This window comes from Ursus arctos, unplaced genomic scaffold, assembly GCF_023065955.2.
Source record: "Ursus arctos isolate Adak ecotype North America unplaced genomic scaffold, UrsArc2.0 scaffold_13, whole genome shotgun sequence".
Classification (NCBI taxonomy): Eukaryota; Metazoa; Chordata; class Mammalia; order Carnivora; family Ursidae; genus Ursus; species Ursus arctos.
The window spans coordinates 41992879-42012028 of NW_026622797.1; the positions used below are offsets into that span (position 1 = coordinate 41992879).

The 19150-nt window shown below is 35.7% G+C and overlaps 1 protein-coding gene across 5 annotated transcripts in view; it reads left to right on the forward strand.

The window, feature by feature from the left end:
- The window catches only part of FAM184A (family with sequence similarity 184 member A), a 110989-nt gene extending 93062 nt beyond the window's left edge, over nt 1–17927 (forward strand). The window contains exons 12-19 of one of the 5 annotated variants that reach the window (XR_008958971.1): nt 2939–3066; nt 4545–4729; nt 5160–5306; nt 11042–11159; nt 13376–13480; nt 15816–16018; nt 16866–16960; nt 17578–17661. Coding sequence is in view for 4 of the 5 variants with exons in the window: in XM_026504704.4 (XP_026360489.1) it covers nt 2939–3066; nt 4545–4729; nt 5160–5306; nt 11042–11159; nt 13376–13480; nt 15816–16018; nt 17578–17659 (968 nt within the window). In the remaining variant the exon portion in view is untranslated. Of the gene's footprint in view, nt 1–2938; nt 3067–4544; nt 4730–5159; nt 5307–11041; nt 11160–13375; nt 13481–15815; nt 16019–16865 lie in introns of all 5 variants that reach the window. The other 4 variants (XM_026504704.4, XM_057311115.1, XM_057311116.1 and 1 more) reach the window with 4 other exon arrangements.
- The last annotated feature ends 1223 nt before the right edge of the window (nt 17928–19150 follow it).

Sequence of the window (19150 nt, forward strand, 5' to 3'; positions counted from 1 at the left end):
TAGTAAGGAGGGCACGTATTGCATGGTGCACTGGGTATTATACACAACTAATGAATCATCGAACTTTACATCGGAAACCGGGGATGTACTGTATGGTGACTAACATAATATAATAAAAAATCATTAAAAAAAATAGTACAGAGAGATCCTTGAAACCTTTATCCCTTTTCCCCCAGTGGTAACATCTTTCAAAACTATAGTTCATATCACAACCAGGATATTGACATTGACAATGTCAAGACACAGAACTCTCCCATTACCATGTGGATCCCTATTGCCCATTTATAGCAACACCTACCTCCCTTTCCTCCCCACCTTTAATTCCTGGTAACCATGAATCTGTTATCCATTTCTATAACTTCGTCATTTAAAAAACTGTTACAAATGTAATAACGTATAACCTTTTGGGGATTGCTTTTTTTCCACTCAGCATAATTCTCTAGATATTCATCCAGGTTGTTCTATGTATCAGTAGTTTGTCCCTTTTTATTGCTGAAAGACAGTTGTTGTCCTTCACCCATTGAAGGACATCTGGTGTTTTCACTTTTGTGTAAGTGTAAATTTTCATTTCTCTGCGATACATGCCCAGGAGTGGAGCTGCCGGGTCATATGATGATTGTAGGTTTAGTTGTTGTTGTTTTTTTAGTTTTTTTTGTTGTTGTTGTTGTTTTTAAGAAACTGCCCAACTATTTTCCAGAATGGCTGTACCATTTTACATCCTCACCAGCAATGAATGAGTGACAGTTTTCTTCCACATCCTCACCAGCATTTGATGTCACTGTGTTGTATTTTAGCCATTCAGATAGGAGTGTGGTATTAGCTCGTTGTGAATTTTACTCTGCATTTCTCTAATGGCTAATGATGTTGAACATGTTTTCATGTGTTCATTTGCCATCTGTATATCTTTTCTAACTGGATTGTTTGTATTTTTATTAGTGAGTTTTGAGAGTTCTTCATGTATTCTAGATACTTGGTCCTTTGTCAGGATCCTTCAGGTCTACATTTTGCCCCCATTATTCCATTGAAATTACTCTCGCTGAGGTCACCATTGAACTTAGAAATTCCACAGCATTCCCACTTTTCTGATCCCTGCTCTTTAATCTCATGTCCTAGTCCTGTTTCCCATGCATCTGTTAAATATTGCTATTTTCCTAGGATTTAGTCCCCAGCCCTCTGGTCTGCTTTTGGGTCTTCAGGCTTTTCTTGGCTGACTGGATTCATAACTATACCTTCAACTACGATCTATTATGCTAGTGACTCCAAAAATGTATTTCTAGACCAAACTGCTTTCCTCATGAATTAGATTTCTATTTCTTACTGCATATTAGAAAATTAGAATATCTAACTTGTACTCTATATTTTTAAATATTAGCTCACTATCTCCCTCAGGTCCAAAATGTGTTGCCATTCCTGTACCTCCATTTTAATTAAGGGTATTACTGTTTACCCAGTTGCCCAAGCCAGGAAGGTAGAAGATGCATTTAACTTTTTTTCTTTTGCTTCCACATCCTGTTAGTTCCTTTACTGAAATTTTTCCTATATCTGTTCCCTCTTCCTTATAGTCCTTTTGTCATACTCAGTTCATGGTCATATCATTTTTCACCTGGGTTATTGCCATCACCTTCTCGTTGATCTTTTTCCTGCAGTTCACCCTCCAGACTCCAGTGTGGCTAATCTTTGTAAGACTCAGATCTCACCATGGAGCTTCCCAACTTTAAATCCTTGAGTGACTCCCATATCCTACCTCAGTGCCTATCAAGTTTTTCCACAGAAGTGGCCCTTACACCAGGGAAACTGAACTTATGCCCCCTACATGGAGGTCTCAGGAAGAGCCTAAAATGACTAGCTACAATCACAGCATTTCTTTGAAGTTGCCTCATGTTTTAGCCTTAAAATGTACAATTTGCATTTTACCCATATCTCCTGTGTATTAACATGAAAGTAACGGCTTTCCCCAAAATCTTCAAGTACAATTCATGTTTCAGAAGATAATCATGTGTACCCTAAAAGTCCCTCAGACATACTGTCACACATATCTCAGATTGAGAACCATGAACCCAAACATAGAGTCAAAAGCATTTTGTACTAGAACTTTCTCAGACTGGGCTCCATTTTCTTTCCACTATGATCACAGGCTCCGTGGGCACCCACCACACCAATCTTCCGACAGTTTACCTGATTTGTTTTCTGCTTTTGCGTATGTTATCCCTTCCTCATTAATGCTTTTCTCTTTCTCCACTTGGAGAGCCTTACTCAGTGCTTTAAACTGAGTTACTGTGACAGTTCCTTTGTAATAGTTTTCCCAGTTTCCTTCTCCTAGGAACTGTGGGTACTTCCACCACTGTGCTTTCATTGCAGCCAATATTCATCTCTGCTACCCCACTTAATTCCCTGGCATGATGCCTTTCCCTCTGGCCTGTGCAGTTGTTAGAACAGGGTCATATTCTGTTCTCCCTTAGTGTAGTACCTGACATTCCATAATGTATCAAATAATCTTAAATTCAAATAAAAATCATGACTTACAGATTAAAGCATTCACCAGCCAATGTTTAACAGCTTTCAGAACTATTGTGGAAGAATTCTTACCTGGGTGGGAAGTTGCTTCCTAAATGAATATATGTTATGGTACTGTTCAGTTCTAAAATGTTATTATTCCAATAGCCAATGAGAAAAATTAAAAAACATTTTGTCTCCCTGCACACCTTACTGAAAAACCAAAAGCATATGTGGAAACACCTTGATCCATTTGAGCAGTTGAAAATTTTCTTATCCTTACCAAAGCTAGATGACCTCTAAATTCATGACAGTCTGTGTCCTAAATTCATGATATTCAAGTGTCCTAATTTAAAAAAATAATATTGTGACTTCTACAATTTTTTTGCGAAGTATCAATAATATTTGTAAAATACACAAAAGGGTTTTTCCCCTTGCATTCCAGCTTCCTTACGCTCAGAACTAAACCATCAACATGCAGCTGCAGTTGATGTGTTACGGCATAGTCACCACCAGGAGCTGGCGGCCGCTAAGATGGAGCTAGAGCGAAGCATGGACATCAGCAGAAGGCAGGTAAAGAAGAACATTCTGCTATGTGATGGTTCCCTAAATGTGAATAGATTTGAATGTTGACAATTTTCTGAAAATTATTTCGTAATAACTAGTATTTTCACTAGTTATTATTTATCATCTATATTGAGGAGTCTTATTTTTAAAGGGAAATAGGTAACTTGACTTTAGCATATTGGTCATAAAATTCCATTTTGTTTTATGAATTTTTAATTGAATATTTTGAATTTTACTTGCTTCTTGAGAAAACGAACAATGAAATATAAATAATATGAAGAGTGAAGACAGAATACTATGAAACAGCACTGTCTGTACAACTTTCCAAGATGATGGACCTGTTCTGTATCTGTGCTATCCACTATGGTAGTCACTGGCCACATGGCCATGTGTCTAGTGTGACTGTGTGTCTGGTTTTGTTCAAGTTTAAGTAATGTAAGCTTGAATTTAAATAGTCCTACTGTGTAGCCTACATGTCGAAGTGGCTCAAGAATAAAGGTAGCTGGTGTTTCCGTATCACTCCAGCACAGGTACTACTTACGCTTTTCCACCTTTGCTCTTTGGCCAAGTGTACTTCCTTCAGTTAGAGAGTTTATGATCTTAAATGTCTGTCTGGTTGGATGGATTTCTAGGCATAGTGCAATGAAGGCCTCATTTGTTAGACTTAAAACTTTGACTTTGTTAGTCTTCAGCTGTGTTGAATGATCAGCTCAAATTTTCTCTTCATTGCTATGAAGTTTTAAGTGAGCCATTTTATAACCATGGAGAGAAGTGATATTTTCTTCTAACTAGGCTGATGCTGAAATTGACAATGTGGAGATAGGCATTGTAGAAAACAGCGACTTCTAGGAAAACGGAAGGCAGCTTACCTTGCAGACAAGGTAACTGCTACATCAACACTCAACAGTCTGCTTTCTAAGCCATAGGGTGTGTGTGTGTGTGTGTGTCTGTGTGTGTGTGTGTGTGTGTGTGTGTGTGTAGCCTCCCTAGATGCAGGGCCTTTTTAAATGAAAGGACAGTGGTACCAGCATTTTATTGTAAGCCCATAATACTTGGCGAGTATGTAGGAGCCCTGCATTCTAATCAGCTCTGCTGTTCATTATAAATCATCCTTGGACAGATATCTCTTAGGTATTGGTTTCTTCATCTGCAAAATGTGTGGGAGATGTGCTTTTATGGTCTTTTGGGCCTCTTGTCACCCTGATATTATCCGTATAAACACTTCTTATAGACGGGAAGAGAAGAGGCCTCTAGGTTTTATTTCAGTGGTTTGCTTTTGAAGCAATGTCATTACATTAGACATTCCAGTATGTCATTTCTTTCCCTTAGATAAAAGTTTTCTAATATTTGCTTTCTGCATTTAAGAATTATTTGTAGGGGAGTCTGGCTTGCTCCGTTAGTAGAGCATGTGGCTCTTGATCTCGGGGTTGTGGGTGCAAGCCCTGCACAGAGGTTACTTAAAAAAAATTATTGGTACTTTGCAGAGTAAGGAACATATGTGTAGAATAACAGACCTACAGGAGGAGTTAAGGCACAGAGAGCGTCACATCTCAGACTTGGATAAGGAGGTACAGCACCTGCATGAAAATATACGTGCCCTCACCAAAGAGTTGGAATTTAAGGGGAAAGAAATTCTCAGAATACGAAGTGAATCTAACCAACAGATGAGGTATGTCATTAATTACAACAGAAGGAGTACGGTGTTATCTAAAAGACTGCCGTATAGTAGTTAGCAGTACATGCCTATTTTTATGGCTAGACTGCCTTCTGGAAGATACTGAAAACCACTTCTTATTTGTTGACTGCTGTAATTTAGAACAGAGATGAAGTGTTTGTATTTTGAATAATATGTATGCATTCAATAACTTTGGAAATCGTATAATTAACTAAAATCTTTATAAAATATAATTTAAAAAGCATTAAAGGAGACAACTTTAACAAGCTAGAAGATTAGAGCAAAGTAAGTAACTTACTTTAGGCTGTTTCCATTAATTTTCTATATATTATACCTAAAACCATTTCAAATCTGGTAGAATATAGAAAGTTTTGAAAGCTTGACCTCAGAATAACATTTTCTTAACTAAAAATAAATTAAACAGGTTGCATGAACAAGATTTAAACAAGAGACTTGAAAAAGAGCTGGATGTCATGACAGCAGACCACCTCAGAGAGAAAAATATCATGCGGGCAGATTTTAATAAGACTAACGAGCTACTCAAGGAAATAAATGCAGCTTTACAAGTGTCGTAAGTCATATTATATTCAAGAAAATTCATATGTGGGAAATAAACTGAGGAGACTGTGTCTAACCTCAGATTAGCTACTCTTTTAAATCTAATTGATACTTAAAAAAGACAACTTAAGGGCTATATTACAGATGGTAATTGCAATGTGATATTTTCATTAATGAGGATGAGGCAGTTGAGTGAGTATCCGCTGCCACGGCTACAGTTCCACGAGGACAATCCTTGCCCAAAGCCTGTCCCTCAGGGTCATGAGCCGTCATGCCGTGGTGAAAACGTGGAAGATGTCCATTATATAATGTTAAGTAAAAAAAGCATATTGTGGCCAATAGGAATACTCTGATCCTATACATACACTAATAATATAGACAAGTATCAAAAGATCTTAAAAAACAAACACAAAATTTTAATGACAGTACTTCCTTCTAGGGAGTGGATTATAGGGTATTGGAGAGGGGAAGAGCAAAATCTTCCTTTTTTTTTTTTTATACTCTACATAGATATTGCCTACAAACAAGCACTTAATTTTGATTTTAAAAATTAAAGTGAAACGTCAGAAATAGTTACTACTCATATATATTAACTCCAGTATTGTTAAAACCAAGATTTCTAATTATTGCTTAATGTTTTAAGGAAGTATTTAATAGCCCCTCTCTTTCCTACACGCTTGTAAACGGTTATAGCCAATGTGCAAATAGCATTCACTCCGTCTCTGAGGCCTAAACTCTAGTTCAATTTAAATTATCGCAGAATTAATCTAAGCTGCCGCTGCAAATGGTTTATTCACCTTCAGTTGCTCTTCTTCTAACCAATTAAAGCTGCATAGTATGTATAGAATCGCCACATACTTCAGTCAAAATAGTCTCCTTAGTCTCAAAGTAAACCTTAAATCTCCTAGTGCCCTGTGCCTTATCCTCCCGTGTCAGCCACACCGACCTCAGTTTCCTTCTAAGATTCTCCTGAGTTTACAGTCTAGAATAATCTCCTGATTACCTTCCCCCAATCTAACACTCACCTCACATTTTACCCATTTAACTAATTAAGCCTCATCGTAAATACTGTCACATATATGTAATATATATACCCACATTCACTTAAGCTGAAACAAAAAGCAGAACCCCACCCCCACCCCCAGTGGTTGGCATTTACTTCAGTGGCTCCTGAGGTGAGGTACTCTCCGGACACAGAATTTTCACATTAATAGGCACTCGAATGTTTCCTGAATGAATTTTTTTGAGGATTCCCTATAACATTTACCACTTCATGAAGTTACACTTGAAATGTTGAGGGGACTCAAGATCGTTTTTCCAGTCACAGTGATTTTTAGTGTTTGCTCTTTTGGAAGGTAATTTTTAAATCCTTTTGAGCCACAGTAAGAGCTCATAACCTTAGGCATTTTCAAAAATCCGTTACAATAAACCCTACTGTTGCCTTTCCCTTCTCTTGGCCTCACTGGGCAGAGGCTGACGTCCTGGCATCCCCCTCTTCACAGTCTGAAAAAAACATGCTCACAAAAGAATAACCTCTGTCTGTCCATGTGTCCTGTCTCCTTAGGAATGTTAATTTACAAAGATTAAAGGTTTGTTTCTACTTTATTCTGTTTTATGTGGTTTTACACATTATGAATTTTCAGTAGATAATAACTTAGTTTTTTTATAATTTTTAATGATCAAAAAATTAGTATTATTACTCTTGAGTCAAATATTTTATCTGCTTTTCTAGATCTACCATTTGTTTTATACTAGGTTAGTATAGGTCCCTGCTAACCAACTGTATTTCTTTTTTCACCAGAAAACTACTGCTATCATATAATTAGTCTCTAGCTTAGGTATTTATTCTTTTAGTTGAAACCAAACATATGTACAGATGTATTTCTACCAACGCTGTCCAGTAGATTTTCTGTGGTAGTCAGTATGTCCTAAATGTGCTTGGTCCAGTACAGTTGTTTCTAGCCACACACAATGGCAGTTAAGCATTTGAATTGTGGTTAGTACAACCAAGGAATTGAATTTTTAATTTAATTTTAATTCAAATGTAAATAGCCACATACGAACTAGTGGCTACCATATTGGAAAGCACAGTTTTATACAACTGGATGTTTCTGTTCCAAATCCTTAAATGCGGCCTGCTTGGATCTGCTGAATGGCTTCGATGTAGTCAGAGGTGGTGAGCAAGGAGAGTGTGTTCCACCTTAAGGAGCTGGGGGGACAACAACATTTGAGTATTCTCAGCCTGTTGCAAAGGACTAAGGGCACCTTACTGAAGTTCCTAACCAACTGCATGCTGACTTTAAATCTTTGACATTGGAAGAGCCCTGTGGATTTGTAGAAGTGGGTGGTAGTGGAAGGGCTGGAGGAACAGTCCTGGAGTAGAGGGGCCTCTGGAGCAACTGGAAGCTTCTCGCTTCTGTTCCTGCCCCAAATCCTGTTTGGACTCCAGGGAAGAGGGGACTAGAAATTTAAAGAACAGAAAGTACCCTATAAACATTGTAGAAATGGTAAGTTCTATAGCTCTTATGGAATGAAAACCCTTTTCTAGTGCTGGGTAGGTACTAAAGTCTTAGATTTTTGGATATTCTATAGAAATGGTTTTATTTTCCTGAGTGGTATAGTGGTAAAAACCTTGTGTCTAATATGTTACAGTTTTTGTTTGCTTTAGAAACAAATGAGAGAATAATCTGTTTTAAAGAACTTTAAATCTAAATATATGTAGAACTTGGGATCATTATAGATCTTTATTATGCAGAAAAGGGGGTTCAGAGATTATTATTGTCTAAGTTTACATTAACTTCTCACTGTACTGAAACAAAAGGATAGTTTCTTCTTGTGGGAAGCATTGAGTTTTCTGTACGGGACTGTTAAGTAGGTCAGTAATCCCTAACTGGAAAGAAACACTCCACCATGCCAGAATTACTTATTTTTAAAAGTTGTTTGAGTTCTTTTATCTATAATACCCTAATCGTTTTTTGTTGTTTGATTTTTAAAATACCATTCTTTTTGTGTTCATAAGCTTTGTGAGGTAAGGAAAAGGTATTTCTGTTGTCATGCACCAGAGTCCATGCCCATAAATTATGGGGAAAGGTTCAACGTTAAACTTCTTCAATTATATATTTCTTTTCTTAAACTTCAGAAAGGATGGTATAATAGAGTTTATCCTTATACAATTAAGATTCTAAAATACATGTGTGCCGATACTGTTGTTTGGCCTAGAATCTCAATTTACTGACTTTGTCAATTATTTTTTTAAAAAAAGCACAGGAGAACTGCCACCTTAAAAATTTTATGCATTTTATACAGCTTTTTTAGGTATTCATAATTTTGGTTTGTGTTGTTCCACGAACCCTAGACATTGACCTATATATTGTCAGAGCCCAAAAAAAAAAAAAAAAATCAGGGCATGCATGCCTGGGGAGAATCCAGCAGTGACCTAATTAGTAATTATATATGTTTTACTTCTGTGTTCTCTCTGTATTTCTTTTAATGGAAATCTATATTTTGAGTAAAAGACTATATAAACTTATATGTTTCCCTCAACACAATGTTTCCCAGGCTTTAATCTTTCAGAATTTGGTCATTTCTGGCTACCTTTGATATTGTTTTCATATTTTTAATTGACTCACTGTAACTTAAAAATTTAACAGGAAGGCTTGATTATTTCTGCAGTAAAACCATTATCACTACTGAAACAGCTAGCTATTGCTGTGAAGGCCATTTAAGATACATAGAACCACACTGAGACTGTTTGCTTCTGATGACCAGAAAGATTAAAGGAGAACAAAGTAAGATCGTTCCCTGTACCACCAGCTGTTTGTCCACACCTAGTCTTTGGGAAACAGTGCTGGCCTAGAGAGCTGACCTGGGCAGCTGAAGGGAGACTGTTGACCAGCATTGGCTTGAAATGGATCAGAGTAATACCAAGTGTTCTTCCTGTTAGAATTTTGAAAGACTTAGTGATTCTGGAAGTATATTTGCAAGTTAAATCTAGGTCATATTGTTCTCTCCTTTAATGCTTTCCCATTTGTGTTTATATGAATTGTTTCTTCAATTTAATCAATTATTTTTCCCTTTTAATATCAAGGTATCTTTTTAAAGTTTTTTTGGTGATATTAACTGATAATTTTGTAGGTAAAGCATGTTTAAATTAAATGAAAACATACACTAGAATTGAGGCTCAGAGTGAAAATGTGGTTCAGGGATTTTAAGTGATTGTTTTAGACTCACTTTAATTTTTCATTTTACTAGAACAAAACAATAGAAATAATAGTTTTTATTTTTTATTGTCTTTAAAAATAGTTTTAAATAAAGCATTAAATTGAGTTTTTTAGCGACCAATACTGCCAAGTATTCAGCTATAGGAAGCAATTATAAAAAAAAAAAAATCTGGTTCGCTTTTAATGATAAAGTGTCACAGCGACATCTTGTGGCTACTCTAGTATTAAACCCAATGCCTTTTTCCTTGACCAGATCATTGTTTCTCAAGCTTGAAATTTTTGCCCATAAAACACCGTATCGTGATAAAATGCAGGGTCCCTCTATGTGAGCCCAGTGAGGCACATTTTTCACTCAGTCTGGATTGTCACAAAAGAATAAAAGATAGTGAAACTAACCTCAAACTGAATTGACAAAGTCCTCTCTGATCCTGAGACGTTGACTTCGTAACCCCAAACTTCCCTTTACCCACATATCTCCCCGAACCCCCCAGATTGGAACTTTAGGTTGGGCTGAGTTAGTGGAGTTTTTTACTAAAATTCCTAAAATACACAGAGATTCTTGTACCCCTCTAGAATTGGGGGTGGGAGTAGATCACCGATTCCTACAAGACAGATTGTCTAGAAGCCACTCAGTATTTGTTGAATAAATTTCTCTGTGCATCTTCATTCACCATGATTTTATTGAGCTTACATTCTAGCCTTTTACTTTGAAAACAGTAAGTTTTTAAATTGCTGTAATTATTTAAATTTTCTAAAACTGAAACTGCTTCTCCCCCACACCCCCAAGTGAGCTGGCAGTTTCCATTCGCATCCTCTTCATTCTGCCCTGTCCTGTATTTTTAGACTCTGCAGTGTCTATGGTGCCTCTGCTCATAAAAGGTGGCCTCCATTCTAGAGTCTTCAGCGGCATTCAGGCCTATTGCCTTCTCATCTCATTCGGGACAGAAGAAGCGTAGAGGGAAAATTAATTATCTTATCTGATGCACCTTTTTTACAGTGTATATGTATTAGCTTATAATACAGAATTTTTAAATTGTGTTTCCCATAAACCAGGAAAGAATGATGTCGTGTGTGTGTCCTTTGTTTCCCTTTCCTCTATCTTTTTTTGTCCCTTTTCTATGTGTTACCAAGCCTTATGTCATCACACAGGAGTGTATTTTTGGTAAGGTCTCCTGATAGACAACAATCCCAGCATGAAACCTATATTTAGAGGTTAGTATTACTCAGTATACCATTTCTTCTACAGAGCTTACCTCACCTCATCCCCACACACTGTTGAATGACTTATAATGAGTGAATTCTTCCGAAAGTCACCTGTAAAGTCTTTAATAACATCATCTACCCCTTAGAGCCTTCACTAACACTAGAGCTATTTGAGGCAGCCATGTTGTTATGCTGAAAAGTTTAAAGGAAAAAAGTTTGGTTTTAAATTTTGTATGTGTTCAGCTGGGCTAATTTGAAAAATGTAGGTATTACAGAAGAATGTGTCTGAGTCCTGTCAGTGAACTAAAAGGTTTCTTGTTTTCAGACTAGAAGAAATGGAAGAAAAATATCTAATGAGAGAATCAAAACCAGAAGATATACAGATGATTACAGAATTAAAAGCCATGCTTACAGAAAGAGACCAAGTCATAAAGAAACTAATTGTAAGATTTGGGGGCGGGGGTGTGTGTAACCATGTTAGTTACCATGTTTTGCCAATCAACAGTCTATTGGTTAAGTATTAAGTAATGCTAAATGAAAATTGAAAATATAAAATATGTGCATTGTGATTGAATGTTTATTAAAAATGTTCGTGAATAAGGATAAGAAATACAAAGTAATTTTAAATTTGGTATTAGGTAAGGGGATTGTGCCTCTTTTCAGTATTTTTTTAAGTCTTTAGTACTTATTTATGTTTAATAATGTCATTGCCAACATATCGCTAATATGTTCTTGAAGATGTGTATTGTTCATGTAGAATTAGAATTGGATAGGAAAGAAGAGCCAACACGTGCGTGCGTTAGCCTGCACTGTGTACTTCAGACAGTCATGTTAATTTACTCTGATCCAAGGAGATACTCCATGGGAAAAGGGTTCCATTTTCTTAGGGTTCTAAGAAAAGGTACAGGCTCTCTCTTGAGAGTCTTGGTCCAAACTGAGGTGTTGTTAGGGTCCATGAGGGAAGGAAATACAGTTTTAATGATAAATAAACTGCCTTCATTAAAGCTGTTATTCTTCAAGAATAAAAAATACACAAATGTCTTATAATTTATAAAACATTTTAGAGTCTTCTAAATTATATATCCTGGTCAATAATTAAAATAATTGTTTTTTACTGTCACTAAAAAAAGAAAAATCTTTCAGAGTAAAACTAAAAATAGAATGCTAATCACTCTATTGGTTCATTGATCTCTTCAACTGAAAACTATGGATGTTAGCATGCAAAGAGAGCCTAGAAGCATTTATTTCTGAAGTCCTTTTTCTTTGACTTCTCTTTGTTGGCATTTAGGAAAGTCATCCTGCTGGCTGGGACTCCAAGTTCCTGCTAAAGGCAGCAGGTTATAGATTGGGGTTCATTATGGAACCCAGGATCAGACACTGGCAGGATTTTCCAGGCATTGTGAATGTGAGCACAGGCCTCGTCGATTCCTCTGATTACCTTCTATTCCACACATGAAGTTAGCAAAGGAATTAAGCATATTCATTTCATCTATGGGAGAAATGGCTTTTCCAGTTCTTAGTGAACAGATGTTAAAGATATAGTCGTATTTTACCCTTACAACAGGGTAGGTATTAGACTTCAAAGAATAAAGCAAACACAAAGCAACATAGCTAGTTGGTGACAGGCTAGGAATCCAGCTAAGGGTTCTTCTGCACTCTTTCCACTACACACCAGTTCTGTGGACTGTGAAGCACAGGGGCTGAGATTGATGCAAGTGACAGTAGTAACTCAGAAGGGAATGCCGAGCCTACTGCTAGAGCACAGTCCTGCATTTCACACGTGTGTTTACTTCCTACCGTCTGGTGGCTCAGTTGACACATGCTGTTGGTGAAAAAGGCAAAGGATTTATCTACACGAAGGTCACTTTTTCTCAGGTCATGATGAGCACTGCTGTCATACAGTTGACCCATGAACAGTGCAGGGGTTATGGGGCACCAACTTTCTGCAGTCGAAAATCCGCATACAACTTGACTACCCAAAAACCGGATTACTAATAAACTGTTGACCGGAAGCCTTACTGATAACAAAGTCAATTAACACCTATTTTGTATATTATATGTATTATATACTGTATTCTGACAATAAAGTAAGCTGGAGAGAAAAATGTTACTAAGAAAATCATAATGAAGAGAAAATAACACTTACAGTATTCATAAAAAGAAAAAAAAAAGCATGTAAGTGGACCCATGCAGATCCAGCCTGTGCTGTTCAAAAGTCAATTAAACATTGAGGTCTCAGGAGATTAGGCAAGATCAAATGTATTTCCAGTACTGAAGAATGATGATATATCAGTGTCACCTTTATAGAAACAATGAAACCATGCACACAACTCCATGAATGTAAGTTGAGCTGCTCAAACTGTGCAGTCAGCCCTTTGGAACAGAGATGGGACCAAATAAAACATTTAGATCCAGTCTTGGAGAAAAAAGTTATTAAAGGGTACAGAAGAGCCCCAATGCATAGGGTTTTGAAAAGTTTTGAAACCCTTCCCACCAGCAGTCATTAAGACACTGGCAGTCAGATCTAGAAATGTTTGATGAACGAGGTATATAAATCCTCACTCAGGTTCTTTGGTAAATTTTGAATGAAGTGGCATTTAAACAGTTTTAAATTTTCAATAGAAAATGTCTAAGTGATGTTTGTAATTCTTTTGCGTAGGAGGATAATAAGTTTTATCAGCTGGAATTAGTCAATCGAGAAACTAACTTCAACAAAGTGTTTAACTCAAGCCCTACTGTTGGTGTTATTAATCCATTGACTAAGGTATGTGCTGTAAACACTGTAAAATAGGGATGTAGTTAAAAACTTGCTTAAAATTTTTAATACTTAGAGCAGCATAGGATAAACCTTCCAAACAGTGTTTTCTTAAATTTAATATTTAGGATTGAAATCTATGAATTCTTCATGCATTTTCACAGAATGAGACTAATATTTTTGTTGAGAATTCATACTCCTTCAGACATTATTATAAAACCTTAGTTTCTATCATTTTGTTTTTCATATCTCCAAAGAAAACTAACATCATTTTCTTGGTGTTCGCTATCCTCTATGGGGTCCTGAAAGGTACTCCAGCCCTGTATACCCAACCGCTCTCCCTAACTTAAGGCCTAAGGCCTCCCATTTTAATGAACCTTGTTACCTACTTTGGAGAAGGGCTTTACTTCTCTCAGTCTTAGGACTTTTCTTGACACTACAAGAAGAGCCTTGTAGACAAGTGAAATGGAAATGGCTGTCTTACACATCTTTGTACCCCAGCTTCCTATGGCTCCCCTCATAGTGCTTTGGGTATAATAGGTATTCAGTTGCAAATTTATCACATTTTCTGTAGTGGCTACAAATAAGTGAATAAAGCAGATAATGAAGAATTAACTATGTATATTGGCTTCATAGCGATTACATATCTTTTGGCAGAAATCAGTAGTAGAAATAAAGTACTAGTGCTAAAGCTATTTTTTTTAATTCAGATTTAATTTGCCCATCATGCCTAATTTCTTTTAGGCCCTTAGCCAGAAATTTTTGCTTTCAATGCTCATAAAAACTTCTCTGTTAAGAACATGGACTCTCTTCTTCCTTCACAAGTTACAGCACTCCAAATTTTAAACTTGAGCTGTTGACGTACAATGACTTAAATGTTTGATGAAACAGAATGACTAAAGTAGGGATGCCTACAGTGCTATCTACAGAGCCTAAAATATAGCCCGGCACATCGAAGGCTCTCAGAATTGGTGACTGAATTAATATAGTTAGTTTTAAGTTCATAATTTAGGGTGAAATAAGCTTTTAATTACAAAGCGAGATTATGAGACTTGTTGAAACAAATAATAAAATGAAAATATTTGTAATATATTTTTTGGAATAACATTTTTAGCTACAAAACCATTATTGTAGAACTTTACCAACAGTACTTTTGATTTCTTCAACTAGAAACCTAAAGTGGGTTTATTTACGCCCTCTGGTGACTAGAATAAGAAAATGCAAAAGATACGTCTTTGTTCACTTTTGAGTGATTTCAGCTTTAATAGTTGTGATTCTAGAAGACATTTTTCTTCCTTTCTTTTTTCAGTTATGCAGAGTAGACTGTTTGTCAGAGACTCCATGATTCACAGAATATGACATAGAGAAAGAGGGCAATGTTAGATAGTAAGATCATTACTTTTTGTAAATAAAGGAAAAAGGCCTAATTAATGAGGCTGTTGGGTTTTTTTTAAACACTTGAATCGTTTTGCAGAAAAATATTTCATAAATTAGCACACATTTAACTTGTAAAAGATGGTATTAAAAATATCTTGCAAGATGTTAAATTTTATTCTGTACAGCAAGATGCTCATTGATTCTCGCAGTGTGAATAAAATAGACAATAATTTGCAAGCTGATAGGTTTTGATAATCTGATTGTATTCCTCTTGCTATTAATTTTAAAGACCAACTAAAAAATTTAATAAATGGATAATCTTTACATGTTTTTAAAATATTATAAGCCAATCATTGATACCACCAATTGGGAAATGAGACTTAATTATACAGATTTAATTTTCTCTCTTCAGAAAGATGGTGCAGTGAACTTAAAACCAGTTACTTTAGTCAGCTTTAGGTCTTAAGTAGGAATGTGGGATATGTTTCAAACTATTTTGCCAAGCATTTTTCCATTCCTTTTTCCAGGCAAGGACTGCCTCCCTTTGACAGAAGGCTAAAGTTCACGGACCTCCCTTTTAAAACTGTTTAACTTTATACCTTCTTCTCCTAATTTTAGCCCAAATCTGTTTAACCTCGTTGTATCTGCAAGACCTGCTCCTTCCCCCTTTCCTCCCCCTTTGACATTCTTTCCATCTCCTCCCCTCCTCATGAACACCATTCCTAAGTGTTTCTTCCTCATTCTTTCTGGCCCAGCAGCATGTCTGTCCCTAAGGATTCCATGTAGATAAAGAACACCTCCGAGGATCCCCAGACCACACTTTGGGTAACACTGGTTCATTTTAACATCCCAATTTAACATAAAGCTTCCAAAATCTTCCCGTGCCAAATTTATATCTTCTACTATTCCTATTTTCTCATTTGTCCTTATGCAGGGACTGTCCTCACATGTATTATTTTTAATGCAGCAAAAGAAGAAGAATGATAAATCACCAACAAACAGGTTTGTGAGTGTTCCCAATCTAAGTGCTCTGGAATCTGGTGGAGTGGGCAATGGACATCCTAACCGCCTGGATCCCATTCCTAATTCTCCAGTCCACGATATTGAGTTCAACAGCAGCAAACCACTTCCACAGCCAGTGCCACCTAAAGAGCCCAAGACATTTTTGAGGTGAGCCACGTCTCACCAGTGATTTTTTTTTCTTTTTTAACTTGAAAATTTTACCTTCTTACATTGCAGAAATTCACTACTTTAAGACCAGCCTAGGAAAAGAAATATTGCTGTGAAAGATTTTCAAAATACATATATCACTTCTCTAGAGAACTCCTTTTTGGCTCTTAAGATTTTTTTCTAATTTCTTGTCAATTTTTCTATATGCTGAAAGAGGTGCTCATGTAATTCGTATGCTTAGAATTTTAATATTTATGGACACTTCATTTTGAGTATTGTAGCAAATTTTTCACTAATATCCATGTTTATTACAGAACCTTAAAATATTTTTTGTTTTTCATATATATACATATTTTTTTCACTTTCTTGTTTACCAGGCTTATTTACAAATATATATGCTTACTGCCAAAATTAAAATTATGTAAGCTTTGGGAATTTAATGATATACATAAGCAAAAAATAAATTTAGAAAAAATTTTACAACTGATATTCCAATTGGAAGTTAACCTCAGCCTTGATTCAATGTATTATCAAGGAGAATTTAAATGAAATCCAATTATTTAACCATTAAATACATCAGAAAGTATTGTTTTAGGTTTACCTTACTGAGTCTGTGCTGCTTTAAATTTATTTTTTTAATTTATTCTTACTAAATCTCAGCAGTGTCACTAGTAATAGTCTTACAGGTAGATGATCTTTTTCTAGGGTAAGTGATGACATAGTTAATGACGAATTATTTTAAATAGAAAAAAGTAGCAAGAATAAAAATAGTCACATACACTTTTGAATGTGCCTCCTGCTAAATATTTTGTGTTGCTTATTTTCCCTTGTGCATGGGTATGTTCAGGTATCAGTAAGATGCATGTGCATGAGCTCAAGCAACTTGACTACTGGAGTTTCCATTACACATTGTTGCGTGCCTTGTAATTTCCCCCAAAGACGGTAGGGATTCTTTTATTTTCTCAACTAGCCCAAAGAATCTTTAGTTAGAATTAAGTATAAATGATATAACTTTGAGGATGGAGGGGAAATGGGCTTCTTAATGTACTCCTTTCCCCTTAGACTGTTTGTTTATGGAATTATGAAAGTTTAATATAAATATACATGTAGTAAAAATACTATACCATGGCTTGCTTGCTTATTAGTTATATTTGAGGACACATCTGTAAAAAAATCAAATGCTTGTGTCATATTCTGAAATTTTAATTAAGTAAAAAGGTGCTGAAAAAGAGGAATGTTATCTTGTTCTTATTTCTGACAATTCCTCCTGAATTTTTGTGTTCAAAGAAGGTGACATCATTTTTCTCAGCTGTCTGATTTTTGTCTTTTGTAATCGTTTTGATGTGGCCCCTCCTTAACTGACTTCATCTGAGCTGCTGATGCACTCTCATGCTCTCATGGAGTGGAGAACCCAGTCTAGTCTAGAGGGATCTACAGAACACATCTAATACAGGGAACCAGTTGTGGTCATCTGCACTGATGTTTTTTTGTGCTTTTCCCTTCGTTTTGCAAAACAGCTTAATGCTTGGTTACATGTCTCTCTTTTTTTATGAATTCAGTCCTCCTCAGAGTGAAGCTTCCCCGGTGGCTTCTCCAGATCCCCAGCGCCAGGAGTGGTTTGCCCGGTACTTCACATTCTGAAAGAATTGTGTTGGAAACAGCTAGCTCTGTATGGACTATTACTAAGAGCATGACCTTATACAGACCATTATGTGAACAGGCTTTCCTATGTCAAACACTGTGAATGAGAAAGTATTTGTCTCTCCAATTTGAAAATACAATATTTCCTGTGATATTTATTGGAATCACTCTAATATATTATGTGTGTAATTATAACAGTTATTTTTATTTGAGATGGAAGAGTCTTTAACCTTTGTAATTACTGCATAATAAATTTTGTTAGAACAAACAGTGCTTTTCATTTTTTTCTAGTAAGCCTGTTAGACTTTTTAAATATTTTTTAATTCTAGATAAGACTTACTGAAAAAGTGTTTTCTAAAAAAAGTTTTACTGCATAGTAATAGAATATCAAATTATTTGACTTCAATAATCATAACAAAATCAGGATAAATATCTTTCTAATTTGTTCCATTACCATGTATAACTATAACTATAAACTGTGTCCTCTAAATTTATAAGACTATAATGAAAACACCTGTGGAAATTATAAACTTTCACCTATATAAAATACTGACTTATTTATAGTGTATTTTATTATTATGATATTTGGGGATCTAGAACTTCTAATATAGTTAGTATCTATGATTAATATGATTTATGGCCAAAAGTTATTTGGTAAAGAGACAGTCACTTCTATCTCAATTTGTCTTAAAAGTTAGTGGGTGATCGTTATTAAGGAGGACACTTGATGTAATGAGCACTGGGTGTTATATGGAACTGATGAATCACTAAACTCTACCTCTGAAACTAATGCACTCTATGTTAATTAAATCTAAATTAAAATTTAGAAAGAAAAAAATGTTACTGATACATCAACTCTACTATTCAACTAGAGTGCCAAATTTAGTTGACTAAGCAATGTAGATTTCAGAAGAATCTGGGTGAACAAGATAAATACAAATACCTGATCTATGAATGATTGTAACAACTATGAAGACCAGTCTTTTTAGTGGTTATTATGTGTCACTGTGCTAAGGGGCATTAGATTATTTAATCTTCACGCAATCGTCAAGAAACAAACCATTGTGTAAGTTATCCTGGAAGAAAAAAATTTATATAAAATACTGGCTCTGAATTTTCTAAGTGGTTAATTCTTATTTATTTCAAAACAAATCTAGTTATAAATACATCCCCTTGTTCCTGATTTTTATTTTCCCAATAATTTGGAGATTATTTATCAAGGATTTGATGATTAGTACTCATGCAGGTGACTACGCCAGACACAGACATACAGAGATGAACACCTGTTCTCAAGAGCAAACTACATACTTGCTGAAATAGTCAAGGACCAAACTTTTTCGTTATCGGAGCAATATCAAAAGGGATACAAGATTTATGGAATGCACAATGAGAACAGAGCAGAGGAAGTGATTAATTCTACCTAGGTGGTAGCAGGGAAAGCTTGGCATGGAAATGCTATCCAATTATAATTTTGAAAGATGGGTAGGAATT